The sequence below is a fragment of the Catharus ustulatus genome, chromosome 12 (genome assembly GCF_009819885.2).
Source record: "Catharus ustulatus isolate bCatUst1 chromosome 12, bCatUst1.pri.v2, whole genome shotgun sequence".
NCBI classification, from domain to species: Eukaryota; Metazoa; Chordata; class Aves; order Passeriformes; family Turdidae; genus Catharus; species Catharus ustulatus.
In genome coordinates this window covers 2,309,076-2,330,385 of record NC_046232.1, presented here as the reverse complement: position 1 = coordinate 2,330,385, position 21,310 = coordinate 2,309,076, and the positions used below count along the sequence as shown (strand labels likewise).

The 21,310-nt window shown below is 50.2% G+C and overlaps 1 protein-coding gene across 4 annotated transcripts in view; it reads left to right on the top strand.

Annotated features, from left to right (window-relative positions):
• Positions 1–20,972, top strand: part of ALPK3 (alpha kinase 3) — a 32,301-nt gene extending 11,329 nt beyond the window's left edge. For 3 of the 4 annotated variants that reach the window (XM_033070728.2, XM_033070726.2, XM_033070727.1), the window contains 12 exons: positions 1,732–1,853; positions 8,279–8,396; positions 9,376–10,396; positions 13,410–15,237; positions 16,136–16,283; positions 17,290–17,417; positions 17,695–17,730; positions 17,848–18,122; positions 18,434–18,522; positions 18,750–18,967; positions 19,164–19,212; positions 19,369–20,972. In XM_033070728.2, the coding sequence (XP_032926619.1) occupies positions 1,732–1,853; positions 8,279–8,396; positions 9,376–10,396; positions 13,410–15,237; positions 16,136–16,283; positions 17,290–17,417; positions 17,695–17,730; positions 17,848–18,122; positions 18,434–18,522; positions 18,750–18,967; positions 19,164–19,212; positions 19,369–19,690 (4,354 nt within the window). In that variant the 3' untranslated portion in view covers positions 19,691–20,972. Of the gene's footprint in view, positions 1–1,731; positions 1,854–8,278; positions 8,397–9,375; positions 10,397–13,409; positions 15,238–16,135; positions 16,284–17,289; positions 17,418–17,694; positions 17,731–17,831; positions 18,123–18,433; positions 18,523–18,749; positions 18,968–19,163; positions 19,213–19,368 lie in introns of those variants that run through there. The other variant, XM_042779669.1, reaches the window with a different exon arrangement.
• Positions 20,973–21,310: the final 338 nt, after the last annotated feature.

The window sequence follows — 21,310 nt, the reverse complement described above, 5'->3', positions numbered from 1 at the left end:
GTATCAATTGATTTCCACAGAAAAGAGTCTGAGCTGTGGAATCTGTTGGTTTTATTCCGTCCCACACGTGTTTGGATACAGGCTATGCTTATAACCCTCATTCAGTAAATAAGTCAGGTTTGCAGCATCCCAAGCTTCCCCTGTCCTGACCTTCATCCAACACAAGGTTCCTGGGAGCAGGGTGAGGTTCCTTCTGCATTCCAGTGGGTTGTTACTCAGGGATTCATCTCCCTGCATCCCATTCTAGCAGGAAGGCAGAAGGAAAATAATGACACTGCAGCTTCCAGGTAAGTTTTCAGGGCGGATGAAACAGGCAGTTACTGTGGCTGTAGCTTTCCTGACACCTTCAGCCATGCATGCTTAGTCCCTGTCAGTGCACCTGCCCTTGCTGGGTCATTCTAAATGTGGGATTTTTTTGTTTGCCCTCAACCAGTTTGCTTCCTTAGGAGGTAGAGCATTAGTGGCAGCAGCTCCAGCATCCTGCCTGCAAGCTGGGGCTGCTTGTGTGGCTGGGGTCCTCCTCATGGAACCCTCACCACACACTCTGCTGAGCCCTTCTGCTCATGGTGGAGCTGTGTCAGGAGTGGTTTGGGCATTTGTTCCACCCCTTGCATGTTTCTGGAAGCTGATCACTTGTTTGAGGAATGTCTTTCACTGCTGAAAATTATATAAATAGAGCTGCCAGCTACTGGTTCTCTTGCAATATTAGCTATTTCTCCCAGCATCTTTGCACTTGAGAACTTGGGGGCCTCTCATGTATTGTAAATGTATAGAGTTTTAATTGCAGGGGGAAAAATGAAATGAGAAGCTCTTCCCTTCCAAGAGCCTCAACATTATCTGAATGAAAACCCAATTTGGAATTAAATAATTTCCTTTTATTTAAGAAAGCCCAGATTTTCTGGGACCTCTCTCAGTGGTGCTGCAGCAGGGTTGGCAGTGCTGGATGAATATGGTGATTTATTGCACTTATTTAACAGTACTGAAATACCTGGAGAATCCATGGTCCACTTTTGAGCATTATGGATTGCACTGTTAGGATAGTTCTGGCTATTTGGGTGTCCCAGCACAAACTTCGAGGTCAGAGCCTGAATTCCTGGAATAGAGAGTGTGAGTGCCTACCTGCAGAAGTAAGAGGTTAAACAGAGATTTCCTTCCCAGCTAATTCCTGGGTTCAGAAAGCTGCTAGCTGGACTCAGGTCTTCCTCAGTAAGCTGTCCCATAGCTGGAAACTTGCCTTCATTTTAAGAAGGATCCTGTGTTCAGGAGAAATGTTGAATTCACACTTGTCCTGAGATGAGACAAATTCTTCACAAAAAAAAAGAAAATCCCAGGGAACAGAACAACTCTTGAAACATTTATAGTTCAGAACTGGAAACTGACTTTGTTAGATGGAGCTCTAAGCTTGCTGGCTGGCCAAAGAGTTGTTTTGGTATAATCAAGAGCTAAAATGGGTCTTTGTTCATCCTGTGTGTCAACATTCATTGCCCCAATAGCCATAAGGGCTAAGACAAAGGGAATAACTCCCAAATGTCACTTTAAATTGACAGTCATCTTAGGAGGGAGAAATCAGTCAAATGCCCTGAAACTGGACTGGACTTGTGAGCAAGTGTAGGGATGATGGGAGGGAAGAGGGAATGGACAAGAACACAGGCTGCTAAGGTGAGACACAAAGTGGACCCTTTGATTTTTCTGGTGCTTTTATCTCTAAGAAATGCTTCTTGAATCTTCCAGGAGCACCTTCTGCGCAATCATTTCTCAGCTGACGGAGGAAACACAGCCACTATTTGAAACCACTATCAAATCCCATGCTGTGTCCGAGGACTGTGATGCTAAATTCACGTGCATAGTGACAGGTAACAGTGTCTTCAGTGAATAACCTGGTCCTGTCTCATCTGCTGGACTTGTGACAGTTAAACTCTACAGCGAGTGATAACAAGGATAACAAGCCCACTCTTGTCAGAATGCCAAGCAGAGGTTCAGCAATTGCCTGGTGATTTTAGCCTCAAATTAAGGGAGGTGGGAAACACCTTAGAGTGTAAAGAGGCAAAGGCATAAGCTAACATGTCAAACAGGGCAAATGAAAGACTAGCAATGGGATATGCTGATTACTGCTTGGACCAGCTACATTGTACTGTCCTAATCTCTGCTTCTCTAATCCTGGACTCCATAAATCAGGAATGTGCAGTTTTGGAGAAAACAGCTGTCCTGCTAGAACGCTGCTGACTGTAGGTGGTTAGAGCACAGCTACACTTGTGTCAGTAATAAACTTCTATCTCTACCAACATCTGAAATAAAAGCTGGTCACTGCCCAATGAGCTAAAATCTCCCCTTGGGCAGGAAGGGGTTAAGTCAAGAAGAAGAAGAGGGGGAGGAGGAAGAAGAGGAGGGAGAGGCCAAAAAAGAGGGCTGGTGCTAAGGCATTGTGGCATCAAGCACATTGATATAGAGGCAAGTAACTCCGTTGCTGATGAGATTTTGTTCTTTAAATATGGAGACTCTAAAAGCTGCTCTCTTCATGTACTTATTAACAACTCCATGATCCTTCCTGACCTCACTAGCATTAATCACTCCAAGAGGTTACTCAGTGAGAGACGTGAAACAAGCTTCTAAGTTTTGGAAGGTGGAGAGTATATCCGGTGAACCTCTTAGGCACAAGGCCACAGTTTTCCTAAGGAAATCTCGTTTGCTGTTAGAAACATGTTGGAAATAAGGAAGCACAGTCTCAGTCCTTCAGAGAACTGCCAGCTATGAATTCCTGGCTTTTCTTTTATGTTTTCTCTTATTCTGAAGGCTAATCTTCTGAAGTTGCAGGGGTACAACTATGTAATGATTTTATTCAGGCTTAACTTCAGTAGAACCTTATTGCTGCTTCTAGAGCCAAAGGGGGCTGCTAGGAGATGCCTCCAAACCACTTTATTTGGGGAGTCATTGGAAGGGCTCTTCCCAATTTCAGTTTTCTGGAAGCAAAAGCTGGACATATTGTGCAGTACCGTGGAATGCACCATTCTGCAAGTGTCAGAGGTGAGAAAATGTTTAGTTATGTTGGGAAATTCAGAGTAAAAGTCCTGGCTTCCTTCACTGGCTTAAGTCTTCACCAGCTGCACCTTTGAGGTTGATGGTTCCTTCTAACAAATTCCATCTCTTCCTGGTGTGTTCCACTAGGTAGAAAACTTGACCTGATACTGGCCTAATTTCCTACTCGAGTGAAGGAAATTCTCAATGAGTCTCTTTCGGCATGTGTCACGATAGTTTTGTGCTTGGTGAACTAGGTTGGGGGATGTCTCTATGCACTTAGAAATTTTCATGGAAATGTTTTTAAAATCATCCTTGGACCACCTTTGCCCAATGGGCATCTCCTGTATGTGGTCCTATGGACTGCTTTAGCAGCTCAGGATCTCTTTGGGAGAGAGGGCCAGGAGGTATAAAGCATACTCTGACTGCAGAGTCTGGTTGGTAGTTCAGGTATCTTACCCTGCCATGATGTTTGTGTTCAACTGGGAGGTGTTGCTGGGAGCAAGGAAATGGCAGTGACATCCCTGGCCAGTGACCAGAGTGGAACCAGTTCAGTCCCTGCACTATGGCTGGAGTCCAGGGACGCCACTTTGATGGAGGCAAAGGGCAGACAGTCACTTGCTCCTATTTTGACAGCCAAGCCACAAATATGGATGCATACCTAGAATAGCATCTTACTTTTTTTCTTTTTTTTTTGCTGCTTCTTGACCCATAATGAGAGTTACAGGCTAATCCCACATCTGGGAATACTTGGACTAGGACTTGCTGGGCCTGTCCTAGGAACACAGAAACATGCAAGTGTTTGAAGAACCAATCTCCAGAATGTGGTGAGTGGTGCAGGCAGGGAAAAAGTAGGTCAGGCAGGGGCAGATTCTTATGTGGAGGCACAAGCCTTCCTTTCTCCCTTTCTTCCTGATGCCTAGTTTCAGCCTGCTACTGGTATCCCTGCTATGTCTGATTTGATTTTTTTTGGGTCAAATCCTGCATCAGTTATGAGATGTTTTCTTTTTTCAGACAAAATTAGTTTCACCCTTTGTTCTCTAAGAGATGTGAAAAAGGAAACAAGAACATTTCCATTTACTGGGCAGCTTCATCCCACATCTCTGCACCAAGTGCTTTCTTTGGTGGGTCTGTCTGGAATTCAGGGTCTCAAAGGTCACCACAGCTCATTTGCAGTGAGTGGATATGGGGCTTCTCTCTTCAGAGGGCCCTTCACAGAGGTGCTACCACAAGGATTTTCCAGCTTCTTAGTTGCTTCTGTGTAGCATTGCCTGGAAGGAGAGATGTCAGCTGTCTAAATGGGGGAAGTTGGATGAAGGGGCCTAGGTCTCTGGCTGCTTGTTAGGGAATGAGTCCAACCAGGACAGGTGGTGACAGGATCTAGCCAAGACCATTTTATGTCAGCACCAGTCTGCTGTTGTACAGCTGCCTCTTCAGTGCTGTTTCCACCCTCCTTAGCCAGGTTCAACCCCACTGATCTGGCTTCACAAATCATTGTCTCACGAGCTTGATCCCGTCACTGCCTCCATGGTTTTATTGCAGAGTACAGAGGGGAAAGGGCTTTGCCCGTGGCTTGGGGAAGAGAGTTGAGGTAGGGTGAGTAGACAGTCACATACTTAATGAATGCAGTTTTTAATCAGGTTAAAGGAGTTCCACTTGCTGCATTTGTGGTGACCCTCTGAGGGAAGTGTTTGAAATGCTGTATGAAGAATGTCTGGAGACATGCAGGGCTGTGAGAGGGGTTTGGGGATGGAATAGTGACTACAAGAGCAGAGAGTAGGCTGGGAGATGAGGAGGTTTGGCTTTGGGGCCAAGGACAAGGGAATTGTATTCCAAGACTGTTAAAGCCCCTACTGCATGTAGCTTGTGCAGAGCAGAAACTGTGGATATTATTTAATGGTTCTAAACTCTAAGCACCTTCCCAAGTTTCAGAAGACTAACTCCCTCTCCTTCCCTGCCCCCCCTGCCCCCCTCCAAAAAAAAAAAGGAGAAAGCAACTTGAAACAAGAGTTTTTCTGGGTGATTTTGGATAGATATATTCAGAACTGTTTTGGATAGCTATTTTAAGAACTGTTTTGGTTACGGTCACCAAGCTTTGAAAACTTCTCAGATTTTGACAGTTTTCAGAAAAAGAATGTTTGATCTAAACCTGGCAATCTCCATGAAAAAAAAAAAAAAATCCTCACTTTGAAAAGTCTCCAGGATCCTGTGGTGGCTGGCCATCATGCTGGAGCAGTGCTGCTGGAAGACACACATCCTGAAGATATGGAGCACCTGCACCACTCTGTCTGCAGCTACAGGGCTCTGGCTGGGGGCTGCAGGGCCCCACCTGCTGGCAAATCCCTCTCTGCACCAGCTGCATGGGGGGGCTGCGGCAGTGGCAGGTTTTGCAAGGATGAGTGCAGATCTATGAGTGGCTGCTCAGGGTGTCTCATGCTAGGGGTGGGCATCTGGTACCTGCAGCATGGCAATGCCACAGATGGATGGATGAAACCTTCAGTTCCACCTCATCCCACTTGTCAAGCTGTGGATACTGTGCCGGGAATGATGCCTGACTCCTCTTCCCCCATCCCCCGGACTGGGGGAATTTATTCACTCAGCAGCCCAAATGCTGTCAAGATGGATGTCAGCAGCATCAGCAGCAGCTCCCCTTCCCATGCCAGGGAGAGTCATCCCTGTACTCTAATTACTGGGAAGGGATGGATGGTGTTTGGACAGGCAGCTGGGGTCATGTACCTGCGTGGGAGGTAGGAAGCCTTTCAGCATCCGCCTGCTTGCAGGCTCCAACCAGCAATTGCCTGCAGCTCTCTGGCTGCAGGCTGGAGTGTGCAATGTGAGCTGTCCTGGCACTGTGCTATCAGGGCCATAGCTCCTCAGAGGGAACAGGCAGCCTCAAGGACACAAGTGCTACAGGTCAAAGGGAGTTAAGCACAGCAAGAGGAAAAGCCTTTCCTTGAGACACTGCATAGCTATGGAAGTTGCAGCTCTTTCCGGCAGATGTCAGCTGGAAATGGAAATCAGCTGTGGAGACTGTGGCAGTGTGGGGAGGGGGGACACAGGGAACATCACATGGCTTCTTGGAAACTATCTGCTGGCAGTTCCCAGAATGAAGGGCTGTGATTGCTGTTTCTTAGGGTGTCAGGAAAATCTACCTGCCAGCTCCCTGCAAGATGGACTGTGGGGGCCTTCTGAAGGTCTTGCTTGCAGAACAGCCCTTGGGAAGGGTTGGATTGCTCTGGGCACAGTGTGAGCTTGTGTATGAAAATTGTTTTGTTCATCATCTCTGGAGCAGAAAGAATTCACCACAGGTTCATTCAGCCCAGACTCCTGCTGCCAATATTTAATATTTTGTGAAAAATATAAGCAGCAGCATCAATCCCTGATGATTCCATCACTGGAATGCTCTCATGGCTTTCTCCAGTTCCCAGTTCAGGCTCATTTTCTTCAACCACAAGTACCTGAGGGCTTTGCATGTCTCTAGAATCTGGTTTAGGGGGTCAGAGCAGCAGCAAATAATGGGCTGTGACAAGAGTGGGGCAGAGGAGGAGGACAGAGAGCCTTGCAGGAAGGGTGTTGGAAGAAAGTCATGGTTTGGCTTCTTGTAGAAGGGGAGAAGCGAGGCACTACCCAGCAGAAAGCCAAAGCTGCTGATGGCAGCAGTGGGAAGGGATTGAGGCAGCAAAGCATGTGGGAGATGTACAGAGAGCGAGGATAGAGAGGGGGATGCTGGGGCAGTGCAGTGTAAGAGACCCTAGAGAGGGAGGAAGAATAGAGTAAAATCCAGTCTGTGAGGTGTCTGGCCTATGGGGATGGATGCCTCTCATAGAGGAGAACAGGAAAGAAAAGCTGCTGAGACGTGTCTTCCCAGCCCTATCTGGTCCCAATGGACTAAAACCCTTGAGGAGTCAGTGGACACTGAGGACACAAGCAAGGGGTGGGGACAGGGGAGCCAAAACAGTGCAAGAGGAGATTTGGCATATGCTGCTTTTCTGGACAAAGGCATGTTGGATTGGCCAAAATCTGGGTGAATTCCTGCTGATGAGTCTCTGCTTCTAGACTGTCAGTCCTGCTCTAGGACCTTCATGAGAGCAGAAGTAAGCTGGGCTCAGGCATTGCTATGAGCTGACAACACCTTTGGCTGCTGCAAGGAGGACGTTTGGGTGGTACAAGGAGGACATTTGAGGTCCTGGTTAGCCTTGAAACCTATGGCTTGGTAGCTGGGAAGTATCCAGAGAGTACCTTCTCCCTGTTTTCTCATTACTCCAGAGCCATTGGGCTGGGACACTGGATATTCCTGGAAAGCCTTCATCACCCCATGCCTGGGATGTTCACGGGAGCTAACCCTTGACGCATTCTGGGGTGCTGTGGGTGGTCTTTGGTGTGTGGTGGAGGTGAGGAGCTGGACTGCTTCCCTTGGCCCCACAGAAAGCCTTCATGGACATTTGCAACAGATAAGCTCCTGAGCGATCAACTATAGCCAAGGCATGACTTGATCATTGAAACTTTCATCCCGTGCTCTGGAGGTTGGCTTGGCTGGATGGTGAGCCCTGAGTGAAGCTGCTGGCTGCTGGCTTGAGCAGTCTTTGCATGAAAACTACACTTAATCTGAACTAGATCTGCTGTCAGTGAGCAGTGAAGGCTGTGGCTAGCACTGGTCCATGTGGGACTCACATGCTGATCCAACACGTCTGCTAGTGGTGGAGAACATGGCTGTATGCCCAGCCTGCCAGCCAGCCAGTCACACACATCATGATGTCATTTTACTGAAAAGGCAGGTGACATCTGTTGTCAAGTGACATTTGTAGGACACTGAGCTGACTGTGATGCAATCAAGGTTGTTTCTGTTCAGTGGAAAGTTTCGGATCAGCTTACAGGCTGTGACACTGTGCAACATGCTGAGAGCTCCATGGAGGGATGAACGTCTGTTCTCCAACCACAGCTTTGGCCTCATCAAGACATCCCTCTTCACATAAAAGTGACGGCATGCTCGCCTTCTCCCAGCCAATGTTACAGGAGACAAGCGTGTGATCCACTCCCCCCTGTTCAGGGATGAAGTGCTAGGATTTTTTTCTTAAAAATAGTCCTATTCCTAGGAGTGATAAAAGTCTGAGATAAGCCCATTAAGTTTCCACTGTTTCTCTTGTGCAGTTTAGGAATGTGGTAAGCCAAGAATAGCATCTGTCCTGGTGTGCCAAATTGTTTTGCTGTCTGTGCTTCTGTGTGGAATGCTTCACTCTCTTCACTTCACCTTCCATGTGCTCCCTAGGGTATCCACAGCCAGAGGTGACATGGTACAAGGATGATGAGGAGATGGATCGCTATTGTGGCTTGCCCAAGTATGAAATATTCCGTCACGGAAACCGCCATACCCTGCAGCTCTACAAGTGAGTAAAGGAGCTGGAGAGTGGCTAGGATTTGGTGATGGGAGCTCTGAGTGTGTTCTCAGTAGCTGGATAAGCTGTCAACAGTGATGTCCCCCCCACCACTTGGCTGGCCCCTTTTGCTCCCCACTGTGAGTTCACAGCTGACCCTTCCCCTCAAGCTGTGGCTCCCTAGTCACACCAGTATGAGATCCAGTGATATGCTGGAAGCAAGAGGAAGGGAAGAAGAAGTCCCTGTCTCTGGAGCCTTCCAGTGCTGAGCATTAGGGCTCACAAAGGTGAGCAAGGGGAAAGCACTATCTGCCTCCAAGATGATGGTCCAGGGAATCAGGTTTCTGGAGAGCCATGCAGGTATAGACCTATTGCACATTGAGTCCTGGATCTGGGATGTCAGACAAGTGTGGCACTGATTGAAAATGCGTAATATCAGTGTTGCTGATAGTTCTGCCATGCCTGTGCTTCTAGTCTGAGCTTTTCTGCTCCCCCAGATGTACATAAGAGGCTTACCTCTTCCAGGAGCAGGGATCTCTGTGGGTCAGGTGTCCTCAAAGGGTGACAATAGGGATGCAGGCAAGTGCTTGTGCTGGTGCCTGTGACATGGGGTGGGAAGACTTTGGTAACACGGTAGGGTAGAGGAAGAACAGCAATGTCTTGTGGGCTGTGTATAGCTAAGAGGAAAAGATCCTGCAGAGGACTCTGGCCAAGAACAGCTGGGAAGCCTGGTGCTGCTGCCTGTTCATCTTCCATCACAGTCCTCATACCAGAGTTACAGCTCAGGGTGGAGCTAGAAAAAATTTATCATCAAACTTGCTTGTCTGTTAGTGAGGAGAGCAGGCAGAGTCAGGGAGGGAGATCAACCCAAGGCCTCCAGATGTCCTGTGGGCGCCTGCTGGGCCACAAGCAGGAGAGTATGCGTGCCTGTGTGTCCAGCGGGCATCCTGAGGAAGATGGGTAGATCTCACACACAGCTTTTGATTTCCAGGTGCCGTGAAGAGGATGCAGGCATTTACCAGGCCTCAGCTAGAAATAACAAAGGCATCGTGTCCTGCTCTGGTGTGCTGGAAGTGGGAACCATGACAGAGTTCAAAATCCATCAGAAGTGGTTTGACAAAATCAAGAGAAAAGCTGAAGAAAAGATGCAAGAAATAGAACAGGACAAGAAACGAGGAAAAGAAAATGTGGAAGTGGAGAAGTTGCAAGGAATGAGCCCTGAACGGCTGCAGAGGAAGCGAAGGCTGGGTAGAGATCAGACTCTCCGGTCAGGAGATTTGTCATGGGAGAAGGAAGACGCAGCAAAAGTGCACGTCGCAGATTCGCAGTCCAGGTTGCACAAGGATATTGCTGAGACAAAGGAACAGCCATTCAGTGCAGTGTCAGGCTTCCCAAACAAACTGGTGGCACCTCTGAAAGCAGAAGTGACCACCAATGGAGATGCCACTTTGGAAAGTGGGGAGGAGAATGGGAACAACTTTCTCACATACCTCTGTGAGACAGTGGAGGACTTGGTGACTAAGCCAGGGGCGAAAGACTCCGCAGCTATAAAGAAAAAGAAGGTGGAGGCTCCTTCAGCAGCAACACAGGAAGTTTCTAAGCGAGAAGAAAGTGGGAGAGACAGGGTCAATCCGTCTTCAAATCCCAGGCTTGCTCCTCCTGTCCCCTTACGCAGGAATGCACGTTTGAGGGCAGCAAGTGATCAAGAAGTGGAAACCAGTCCAAAACATAAAGAGCCTGGGAAAACTGTGAAACAGGACATTAAACCTAATGATGACATGTACTTCTCTTTAAAGGACATGTATTTTGATAAGCAAGTGAAGCCAGCGGCAGGGAAGGAGGAGGTGGGAGGCAAGGACGAGGCCAGGAGTGAGGCTGGCTTGCAGCCTGTGGCAGTCAGCAGACAGACAAAGGATGCTCCATTGGTCTCTGAAGTGTTGGAGAGAGAACCTGTGCTGTCCGAGGGCCAGAGAGGCCAGCAGCAAGAACAGAAGTTGGAGGGAAGCAAAGAGGTAATTAAGAGAGACAGCAACCAACACAGGGGTGGCAACAAGAAAATATCTGTGCTGCACATTTATATTGTGGCGTTGGGTCTGGTAGGCTATGTTTACACCACGGGATCTGCTGCCAAAGCTCTGCAGGTCTCTGCTGGTGAAAGCACCCAGAAGGGCTTTTTTGATTCTGTGAGCCCAGACAGCAGAGCTTCCACCCCATCTCCAAGCAAATGTCACCTGAGGTGATGAAAGATGTAAGTCAGGGCCATTAGAGCAGCTGGTCTGGGTGGCCTGGGGCTCTCTGGTTTAATCGGCTGACCTCATGCGAAATGTTTTCAAATCAGGTCAGCAGGGAGCACTGAATGGGTATTTATAGCTGGGACTGGGTGCCTTGTGATGGCATCTGATCAGTTTAACGAGGGAGCTTTAGTTAAGAAGCCCCTCATGCAGATGAGGTCTCATGTGAGCTGCACCCTCAGGCCCTTGAGTTCTGTTTACAGTGCAATGTGTATACATACAGTAGATCTGGACTAATTTGTTTGGCCATCCCTGTTGGAAAAACTCTGTTGGGAGACTCACTGTGGTGGTGATGAAGTGCCAGGGCACAGCACCTGCTTCTGACCCTCAGAGCATCTTTTAGTCAACTGCTATTTTTGTCGCCTAACCTGAAGTATTTGCCATGAAAATACTAGACTGGAAGCTATGGGACCATTTTTCCCCCATTTTTTAAATTACCCCTTTTGTCGTAAAAGGTTCTCTGAGTCCAGTTTGCAGATGCTGTCAGGATTTGGAGTTTGGGCTGTGGTACGTGCACACTTTCAGTACAGACAAGGTTCCAGGTGCACCCCCTCTCACTTGGTTGGTAATGCACATATTTCCGAATGTGGGAAAATTCACAATGCAAAAGGGACTGATGGGTGCTCCAGTGGGAAAAAAAAATCCTTTCTTCCTCTCTTAAATTTCTTTAGCTATTGGTGGGTGCTGCTTTGCTAGTAAGAACTTGCTGGGTTGTGCAGTGCACGCCTGGCTTCTGGCCTTACTGCTTCACTGTGCTGTGAACTTGTCTTCAATTTGACCCACCAGTACCACATACTGCTGCAGAAATTATTGCTGTTCAGGCCAGCCCATGGCAAAGCCATTTGTTTCTCCCCTTTCTGCTCATTTTAACACCTCTTGCTCCCAAAAAACGATGGAAAAATGCTGGTGTGCACCAGCCAGGCTTGGCTGTCATCTCTGAACCTTTGACATGCATGAAGATTTTTTTCTCTTTAAAAGCCCCACTCACAGAGAGAAACCTGTGACTTGTCAGCTGGTGTGCCTTTGAGGAGACCAACGGGAATGCTTCTGATTTGAATTTGAATGCTTTGGCTTGTTGGTGCTGCTGGGGAAAGACTTCAAGCTTTTGTGTGAGCAAATAAGCTGGTTTAAAGCCTTTAAGGCCGATTCCAAACATGTTTCAGGATATTTTCACCTCTCAGGACAGGGGTTACATGTCTTTCTTTTTTATTCTTTCTCTTAAACAAGAAAGGTCATAGCATGAGTGTTTCCCTAGCCTTGGGACCTAGCTGGGCCTTATGCTCAGGACTTCTCTTCTGAGCTGGATTTATCTGCAGCAAAATGCCAGATTGTAGCCAGGCTCTGAACAGCCTCCTCTACCAGAGCAGAGAAGAAACTAGATTTGCATGGTAATCACTCTTGCCTGAATTGATTGTTATATTTCTTGTATTTTATGGGTAGAAATGACCTCTAATGGTACTTCCCCCACCCCAACCATTCAATACTCATGTTGCACTAACGATTAGAGAGGCACTTTGGACATGGGAAAGAAATGGAGTAACTGGACAAGGAGAATGGCTTTCCATTGTCAGAGGACAGGGTCAGATGGGATATTGGGAAGAAATTGTTGGCTGAGAGGGTAATGAGTCCTTGCCCAGAGAAGCTGTGGCTGCTCAATTCCAGGAAGTTTTCCAGGCCATGTTGGACAGGTCTTGGAGCAACCTGATCTAGTGGAAGAGGGTGGAATGAGATGGGTTTTAAGGTCCCATCCAACACAAACCATTATATGATTCCTTTATTTCCTTGGGAAGGGGTTTACTGAGAGAATGGTGCTACCTTCCCTCTTTCCCCCAACCTACCAAATGAAGCAAAAACAGCTCAAAATAGAGGTCTAAGTGCCACAGCCCTCCTTTCCCATGGTGTTCATTTTGGACTCAAGCCAGGGAACTCAGGAGAAAATCCTTAGCAGCAGATCCTCCAGGGTGGAAGGGGGACCCATTGTGTACATGCCCTGTCCCCATGCCATTGTCCTGGTGATGCTTGCAGAGCTGGGCAGAGCGTGTACCGCAGTAACACTGCCTCCCCTGAAAAAACAGACTGTGCTCCTTGGCTGGAGGATTTCGGCAGCTCTCCCCAGGATAAGGCTCAGCCATCGCAGCAGGCAGCGTGCTGACGTGTCTGCTGGGTGCAGCTGCGGTCAGAAACATTTGAGCTTCCCGAACGTCGAAGAATGGTTGAATAGTACTGATAATGTCAGGGTGTACAGTTTCACTATAAATCATTTGGGCAGCCTCATCCTGATAGTATGTGACATGCTGACTGCCCCATCTCACAGTGGAGATAGGGGAGCACACTCAGTCTTTAAAAACATGAAGGGAATTTTGCAAGGTGCCAGCAATGACTGGTGAAAATGGGAAAGTTTTACTCTTTGGAAAGACACTGAGTCAGAGGAGATTGGATTAAAAACCACTGAGTGATTTAGAAAGGCCTATCTCTTGCCTCTGTGCATGGCAAGGGTGTTGAAAGGCAGAAGCTGATTAAAAGAAGAAACATTTTGTGCAACCTAACAAGTGGGACCCACTCCTGTGGGATGGTGGTGAGACCAGAAGATCCTGGATGACAGAGTAACACTGGTATCAGGGTAATTCCCATGATTCAAGAAGTTGAGCAGTGCTGTGTGGTACAGGTGGACCACAAGTATGACTGCACAGACCCAGGCAATAACATTATGCTAATTTCCTTTTTTTTTTATTAGGTTGCAGCAAGAGTTGGACAGTCTGCTGGTGACCTAAAGCATCCAGTGTCCGGTCCAACCAAAGAGACCAGTCAGCAAGCCGGTAAGCAAGAGGAGAAAGTCAGGAAAGAAGTGCCTGTTTGCCAGGAAACCAGGGGGGCTGCAAAAAGGACAAATCCTCGGTTTAGGCCTCAGGAGCCACCAAAGCCGCCAGCACCTTCTCCAGACCATGTACAGTCTGACAAGAAGCAGCCACCCCCCAGGAAACAGGCAGAAAGACATTTGCATGCTCTTGAGGACAGAGAGACTCAGCAAGGACTTTTAAATCAAGAAAACAAAAGCCAATGTGGGGAAGAGTCATTGCTAAAAAATTTGACTCCTTCAGAACCTAGAGAAAACACTCCTCTTGGGCAAATCACATGTCAGACAGTCAAGGGTGAGAAGAGCAAAGAGGCAGGAGCAGAGTTGTCTGGGAGCCATCCTGGTGTGAGGACAGGAGGGAGTGATGCAGCAGAGCCATGTCTTGGGGCTGTGCACAGGGAGGAAGGAGGGACACCTTTTTGCCATCAGAACACCGAAATGGCTTCTGCTTCAATTGCTCTTGCCAAGGAAGAGCAGCTTCCTGTTCCTGCAGTGAGGCCATCAGTGGCTCAGGAGGCACTGCTGGCATCTAATGGAAGCCCAGGGATGAAGGCCACTGCAGGAGAGGTCTGGTCTGGAGCCCAGCTGCTGCCTCCTGTGAGTGGAGAAACGGAAATCACAACAACAGATGGATCTGCCCCACAAGAGATGTTTTCAGCCATCACATTAAAGGAGGAGAATGACAAACGAGTGCCCATGGGACCTCAAGGGAAGGAGGGAGGACTCCTGACAGCTACAGCTCCATGCCAGGAACCAGCAGCATCTTCAGGGACTTGGGAAGGAGTCTCTGAGGTTCAGCCACAGCTACCACTGATTTTGCCTGGCTCTCAGGAGATGTCTTTGGAGGAGAAAATGCAGCACAAAAACCTGGTTTCCTCCTTAAAGAACTATCTGCTGCTACTTTTAAAAATGTCAGATAGCAGTAAGGATGCCACAAAAGGAGACGCTGACTCTGGGGACAAGGAGCAGCCAAATGCAGGGGAAGGCACGATCCCAGACACAGGCATTGCTGGCCTTAGCCCTCGCACCTCAAGGAAAGTTTTGGAAAAAGTACAAAACAACCAGCTCTTCCAGACAGCAGAGAACTTCCCTCTGACCCCCAGGACATCCAGACGGATCACAGGAATGATTAACAAGGAATTTGTTACCAGCAAGGAGATGCTGGCTTGCAGGCCTGTGCCACCAAAGAGATGCCCCCGGGGGGCTCCTGAGGCTGAGGGGCCGCCTCCACTCTCAGTACCCTCCATCATAGTGGGCAGCATGCCCACAGCAGGAGTGGCTCCTCATCTTTCTGATTTGCCTCCAGTGAGCTCTGAAGAGAGCCCTGCTGACCCTCTGGCACTGCTACCTTGTGCCACACCAGAAGAGCTCGCTTTGGGGGCCCGGCGCAAAATATACCTGCCAAAACCCAAACAGGTGGGAGTGGAAGAGGAGGCAAGTCCGGGGAGCCTGGAGCACACAAGAAGTCTGACTGTTTCACCCCAGCAATCCAGGAAGAATGCATCCTTGTTGCACTCTCCTGCCCCAGCTCCACCCTCTCCCTCAGAGCAGTGCTCTCCAACCCTCACAAGGAAGATGGCCACGTTGGAGGTTCCCAAGCTGTACGAGGAGCCTGCAGGTGACACCAGTGGTGACGAAGAGGTCCCTGGAGATGCTAAGCCAGAAACACAGCCAGCAGAGTCCCAGAAAACAAATAACCCATTTAAAGGTGAGAGAAGAGAGAATCCCCATGAAGCACATTCCCTTGCTGCCTACAAAGGGAACCAGTGACAGTCAGCTGGTGCCACATGAGTTTTGTGCATTTGCAGCATCAAATCAGCCTTTTTTTTGATGTTTTCAGCATTAGCCTTTGACTGTGTGAAAGCCAGAAGTCTCCCCCAAGACTTCTGTCCCAGTGTGGGGAGGGATGAGGAATGCAAGAGGCAGCTCTGACACTGGCTGTCTCCACAGTCTGGACTTCTCCAGCCCCAGGGATCATAGAATTGTCTTGGTTTTGGTCTCTGTGTTCTGGTCCTCATCAAGCCTGATGCTGATTGGGGATCCTGAGAGGCCTGGTCGAGTGGAAAGTGTCCCTCCTCATGGCAAGAGGGTTGGAATGAGATGGTCTTTAAAGTCCCTTCAGACCTAAACTGTGATTCCATGATTCATTGGGCATCACAGGGCACACACTCCTCTTCCACATCTTTGGTCAATACTGATTTGATTCCTTGCCGCATCGAATTTGAAAAGGCATAATCCTGGGGCTGAAGGAAGTAGGTGGTACTCTCACAGGAATCAGCACACTTGCAAAGTAAGGGTAACCATGATAAACCCCTACTTCAGTAGATGAATTTTTCCTCCAATATTCCATAGTGTTTTTCTGCCTTTCCTCTGGTCAAGCTTCACTGGGTATTGCAGTGCTGCACTGTTGAACAAATTTGTACCACTTGTATCTCATCTTTTTATCCCACTGGGGCTCTGAGACCTTCCCTGGGAAGGCAGTGTTACATGTTACACATGCTGACATACATGTGATACCCAAAGCCCTGAGCAGCAGTGTGGACATAGGCTGGCCTGTCCCCAGAGTTCTGTATCTCACCACCCATCTCTTTGCACCCTGTCCTTAGCTCCACAGGTGGTCCGTAAGATCAGGGCAGAACAATTTTCTGATGCATCAGGAAACCTGAAACTTTGGTGCCAGTTCTTCAATATATTGAGCGATTCTAAGCTGACGTGGTACAAGGACGAGATCCCTGTAGCCGAAGCCCAAAGGAGGTAACCTGTCGTCTCCGCGGCAGCGCAGTCCTTGTTGGCATCTGTCTCGCTCCTTGCCTTGAATGGGGTGAAGGAGCTCCTGCTAAGACAGCTTGGGAAGCTCAGTGCATGGCACAGTGCATTGTGAACTTCATCATATCAGTGCCCACAGAGGGAAGGGTTGCCCAGATGGGGAGTTGCTGCCAAATTTATCTTATTGATGCTCCATCCAGAGTGTCTGTGTACCCAAACACAAACCTTGGGGAGGGATGAGAAGGTGTTATGCCCATCACAGAAATCAAGAGCTGTGAAGGATGTGAACTGCAAAACTGGGACCCCAAGGATCCATGTGAGGGTGGCAGCCTCCCAGCAGTGCCGTGCAACCACTGCTGGGAAAAAGCAGCTCTGGCTGTACCCTCTCTATGCCTTCGCACTGGTTGTATCCTTTGGGTCTACTATGAAGAGCAACTTGTTCTCGAGCCCAGAGGATTTGTGTAGGAGCATCATCCACATTAGTTAGGATTTACCTGATGCCATTGGTGTCCCCTGAGATCCCTTTATAATGAGTAGATGGTAAGTTAGGTGATTCTGGGGCACAGATTGTCTCTTGGGGCAGATATTTGCAGTGGGGCAGATGGGCACGAGTGGCCATTGCCTGCCAGCAGACCAGAGCAGAGCCTGCTCAACCAGTGGGTCTCAGGATGAGGGTCCTACTTCTTCCCTCTGTGAAGCTCTGACCCAGCCTCACTCAGGGGAAAGTACCTTTATCAGTCTATAGCCCAATTCCGGCCAGATTTTGCAGGGCTTGTCTGGAGGATAAGCGTCTCTGTTAGTACAAAGCACAAGGCAGGACTTCTGGTGGCGTGACATATTGGGGGAGCATCTGGGCTACCCTTGGGATGGTTTCATTTATAGAATTCTTCCATCCTTCCAAGGGCAGTATATTGCCCACCCACAGTGCCTGTCAGAGGGCTCCCATGTGGCCCCCACCACACGGGGATGTGGCCGTGCTCCATTTTTTTTCCAGTGCTGGCGATGAAGGCCAGGCAGCCTTGGCTGTTGTGCAGGCATCTCAGAAGGATTGCGGAGTCTATCGATGTGTGATCAGCAACGAGTATGGCACCGACTCCACAGATTTCCTGTTCAGCCCAGAAGGTGAGGAGCCCTCAGCAGCCTCTCACAGCTTCCTGGGCGTGCCATGGGGTGGTGTGGCCAGCTGCAGAAAAGGCTTGGTGCCAGGCTGCAGTGGGGGAGCCTTGACACGTTCTGTAACACCACCTCTGTGAGGTGCTTCTGCCTCTGTGTGCCAATTGATTGCCACCATCCTACCTGCCACATCCCTGTTTATGCAAGTGCATGGGGCAAGGTGGGATCCTGGCAGGATGGGATCCTGGCAGGACCTTGACACCTCTTTTCTTTCTGTCTCCTCTAGTGTTGTCAGGATTTATCCTGCGGGAAGAGATGGAAGGTAAGGGCCACATGATGAGCTGTGACTCTGCCCCTTGCTAAGTGGGGCAGGCAGCTCTGGGGCTGAAGGAGGACATGCCCATATTGTCCCTCCCTCACCAGCTCTTCCCCCCACCAGTTGGAGAGGAGATCGAGATGACACCCATGGTGTTTGCCAAGGGTTTGGCTGATGCAGGCTATTGGGGGGATAAGCTCTTCGGACGCGTGGTGAGCGAGGACATGGAAGTGGGTGCTGGTTTCCTGCGCAAAGCCTGCCGTGCCAGAGCCATTTATGGCCTAGAGCCTGTCTTTGAGTCCGGCCACACCTGCATCATCAAAGTGCACAATTTCATCGTCTTTGGGACCAAGAATGAGAACAGCCTTGTTGAGAAGAACTATGATATCACCATCCAGGTGGGCATCTTTGTGGGCCACCATCCACCTTTCTCCCCCCCCACCTTCCCTACCTGTGAGTTGGTCCCAGATGGCCTCCAGCTCTGTGCCCACTTTTGCTCTTTCCTTCCACTTTTGGAATGCTCTGGAGTGGTCTAGCCAGGGGCCTGGACATGTCCTTGCCCTTCTTGGCTTCAGCTCACAATATGGAGCTTCTCAGGACTTTCCCATCACCCTTTGACCATCAGGACAGGGAAACAATTGGCAATGGTCCCAGGGAGGCATTGGTGCAAGATGGGACAGGTTATTAACTCTTCTGTTTGCACTTCCAGGAATGTAAAGTCCAAAACTCCAGCCGTGAGTACTGCAAGATCTTTGCTGCTGAGGCACGAGCCATCCCTGATTTTGGAGTGGTGCCTGAGTAAGTGATATGCTGCAGCTCCACTGGCTTGATGCCCTGGCAGAGCATTGCAGGGGATGGTGGGAAGATGCCCTGTGGGTGATGGGGTATCCCAAAGGCAATGCACTCTACTCCCACAAATAGAAAAATTATTGGGAGGAAGTTAAAAGCCGGGGTTGCGGACCATGGTGAATCTTCACTTGAGGGAGAGCTCACCATGCTGACATTGTCTGTGAACTTCCACACAGGATAATTCCTCTGTACTTGATTTATCGTCCGGCCAACAACATCCCTTATGCCACAATGGAGGAGGACCTCGGCAGGCCCTGTGAGCAGTACTGTGTCACTGAGAGAGATGGCAGCTTGGTGGCACGAGGCACCTCGGAGATTGTGCTCAAATGCTGCACCTTCCAGCATTGGGTTTACCAGTGGACAAATGGAAACATCCTCGTGACTGACATGGAAGGTAAGGGATCTCCTGTGTGATGCTCATGGCCCACCACCACCCTCCAGCCTGGGAAAGAAAGAAAAGCCCCAGGCTTGCCCTCCTGCCTCTCTCTCCCCCCCATGCCATGAAACCCTCTACCCAGGGCAACGATCTGCCCTCGGTGCTGGTGGCTGTCCTTCTCTGGACAGAGACTGGTTGTCCTCTTAAATTACAGGAGTGGGCTGGAAGTTGACCAACGTGCGGATCGCTACCAACATGAAGGGGTGAGTGACTTCCAACTCTGGAGCAGGGTGGCCCTGACTGTCCCCAGCTCTGCCACTTACTTGGCAAAACCATGGTCAGGCTCCATCCTCATCTTCCTGCTCTGGTGGGACATCTCCTTGGTGCAAAGCAGGAGCTGAGGATAGCTGTGTTGGCAGGTACCAGGGGCTGAAGGAGAGCTGCTTCCCTTCCCTGCTGGAGCAGTTCCCGGCTACTCACAGGTGCAATCATTACTGCAGCATGCTGGGCCTGAAGATGCTGGAGTCTGCCAAACCCAAGGGCTCCAAAAGTCCCTGCCTGGGCAGGAAGTCTGCCCAGTCCAGCCCCCAGCTCCAGAAGAAGGTGCTGGCAAGTCCTCAGGGCACCCGCAAGGCTTCTGTGAGCCCCAAGAGCTCCCGGAGAGCTGCAGAAACAGGGGAGGCCCCAACAGCCTGCAAACCCAGGTCAGGAGAGAGCAACAGAGCTGGCTGCCCACAGTAGTCAGAGCTGCTGCAGCTGAGATTCCTGCTCTGGCCCCCAGCCTGGGCCCAGCATGTGACCAGGGTGGGAAAGGGAGACTCTGGCAGTGGCCTTCTTGGGGCTCCTTCTCGGCCCACAGTGCTTGCATTGTGTGGTGTGTGCTAATTGTGAGTGGCTGGGCCGGGTCCAAGGGGGCTGTGAGCCACAGGCAACCTCCCCAGTACCTCTCTACAGGAACTGCTGCTGAAGCCTGTGGGGCTGTGTGCCTCTCCACGCTCCGACTCGCTTTCCTCTCTCAACTTTCCGTAGGCCTTCCTTAAGGCAGGGGCAGAGCTTCTCCCTCAGGCTTTGCAGCCACCGTGTCCTTGCCTGGCTCCCCAGCAAACTGGGAGTCCTGGACGCCCTCCTGGCTCCCAGCACCTCATGTTCTTCTTTGTGTCCCCATAAAGTGACCGGGCCAAGCCTTGCCAGCGCTGTCAAGGATGAGAACCCCACCAGTGCCCAGGCAGTCCCCTGTGCCCTGGCACACCTTTTTTCCTGTAGAGGGTTCCAGCAGGAGGGGCTCTGGAGTGTTGGCTAGTTTCAGGGCAGGGTATTTGCACTGGTACCAGCTGCTTCATAGGGATGGGATTTTGCACACCTGCCCTCTCCTGCTTCCTGGGGAAGTCTCCCACCCTGTTGCTGGGTGGATGCTGCGGGTGGCTGTGCTGCTCTGGATGGTGGCCAGTGCTACGGTAAGGATGCTCTACCTCACGTGGGATACTCACATGGCAGCAGGGCAATGGGGCAACTTCCCCTCCATATCAGGTTCTACCTTGGTGCATGGGAGTGTCTAGCCCACAGGACTCACTCCTCCTCCTTGCCTCTGTGCCATACATAGACCCTGTATGCCCTAGCCTCAGCACAATGTGCTGCTCAGCATCACTCCTGCTTGGCACATGCTGGACTCCAGCAACAGCCGGCAGTACCCACTCCAAATCCTGCTACCCCTGCCTCAAGGCAGTGGTGGACAGGCAGAGGAGCTGTCTGTTCCATCACCCTGCAGAGCATCCCCTTCCTCACGGTGTTGCAGGAGGATGCTGGGTGCCAGTGACACCACCCTGCAGGGTGGGGTCTCAAGAACTGGCTCAATGCAGCCTGATGGAGGGAAGGGTCCAGGCTGGGAGTGTGGCATGCTCTGGGCTCCTGGTCCTTTGTCGTTGGGTGACTGTAAAATACCGATGTACATAACGTGGCTGTGTGGCTGCGTTGGCGACTGGTGCTCTCGAGTGCAATAAAGCAAGAAGGACTGGCCTGTTCCCTGGCACTGTGTAGGTCCCTCTGGGAGAGGTGCACCCAAGTACAGTGGGATGTGTTGGCTTTGTGTTTGGGGGAGGGAAACATCTTCAAGCACTGCTTTCACCCCATCCCACCCCTAGTGGGAGAAGAGAAGGGCTGGGGCCAGAGCCTAAGGCTGGCAGCAGACAGAGGCTCAGCTTGCAAGGTCTGCAGTGGGATGGGGTGCAGCCAGGGGCCAGAAGGGGTCTGAGGGCAAGCACACAAGGGCTGACATAATTTATTTGGGAGCTGCTCCCTTGTGTCCACAAGGCCAGCACCTAAGGCTGCAGGTTGCAAGGTGCACACAGCTGTCCACCAGCACTG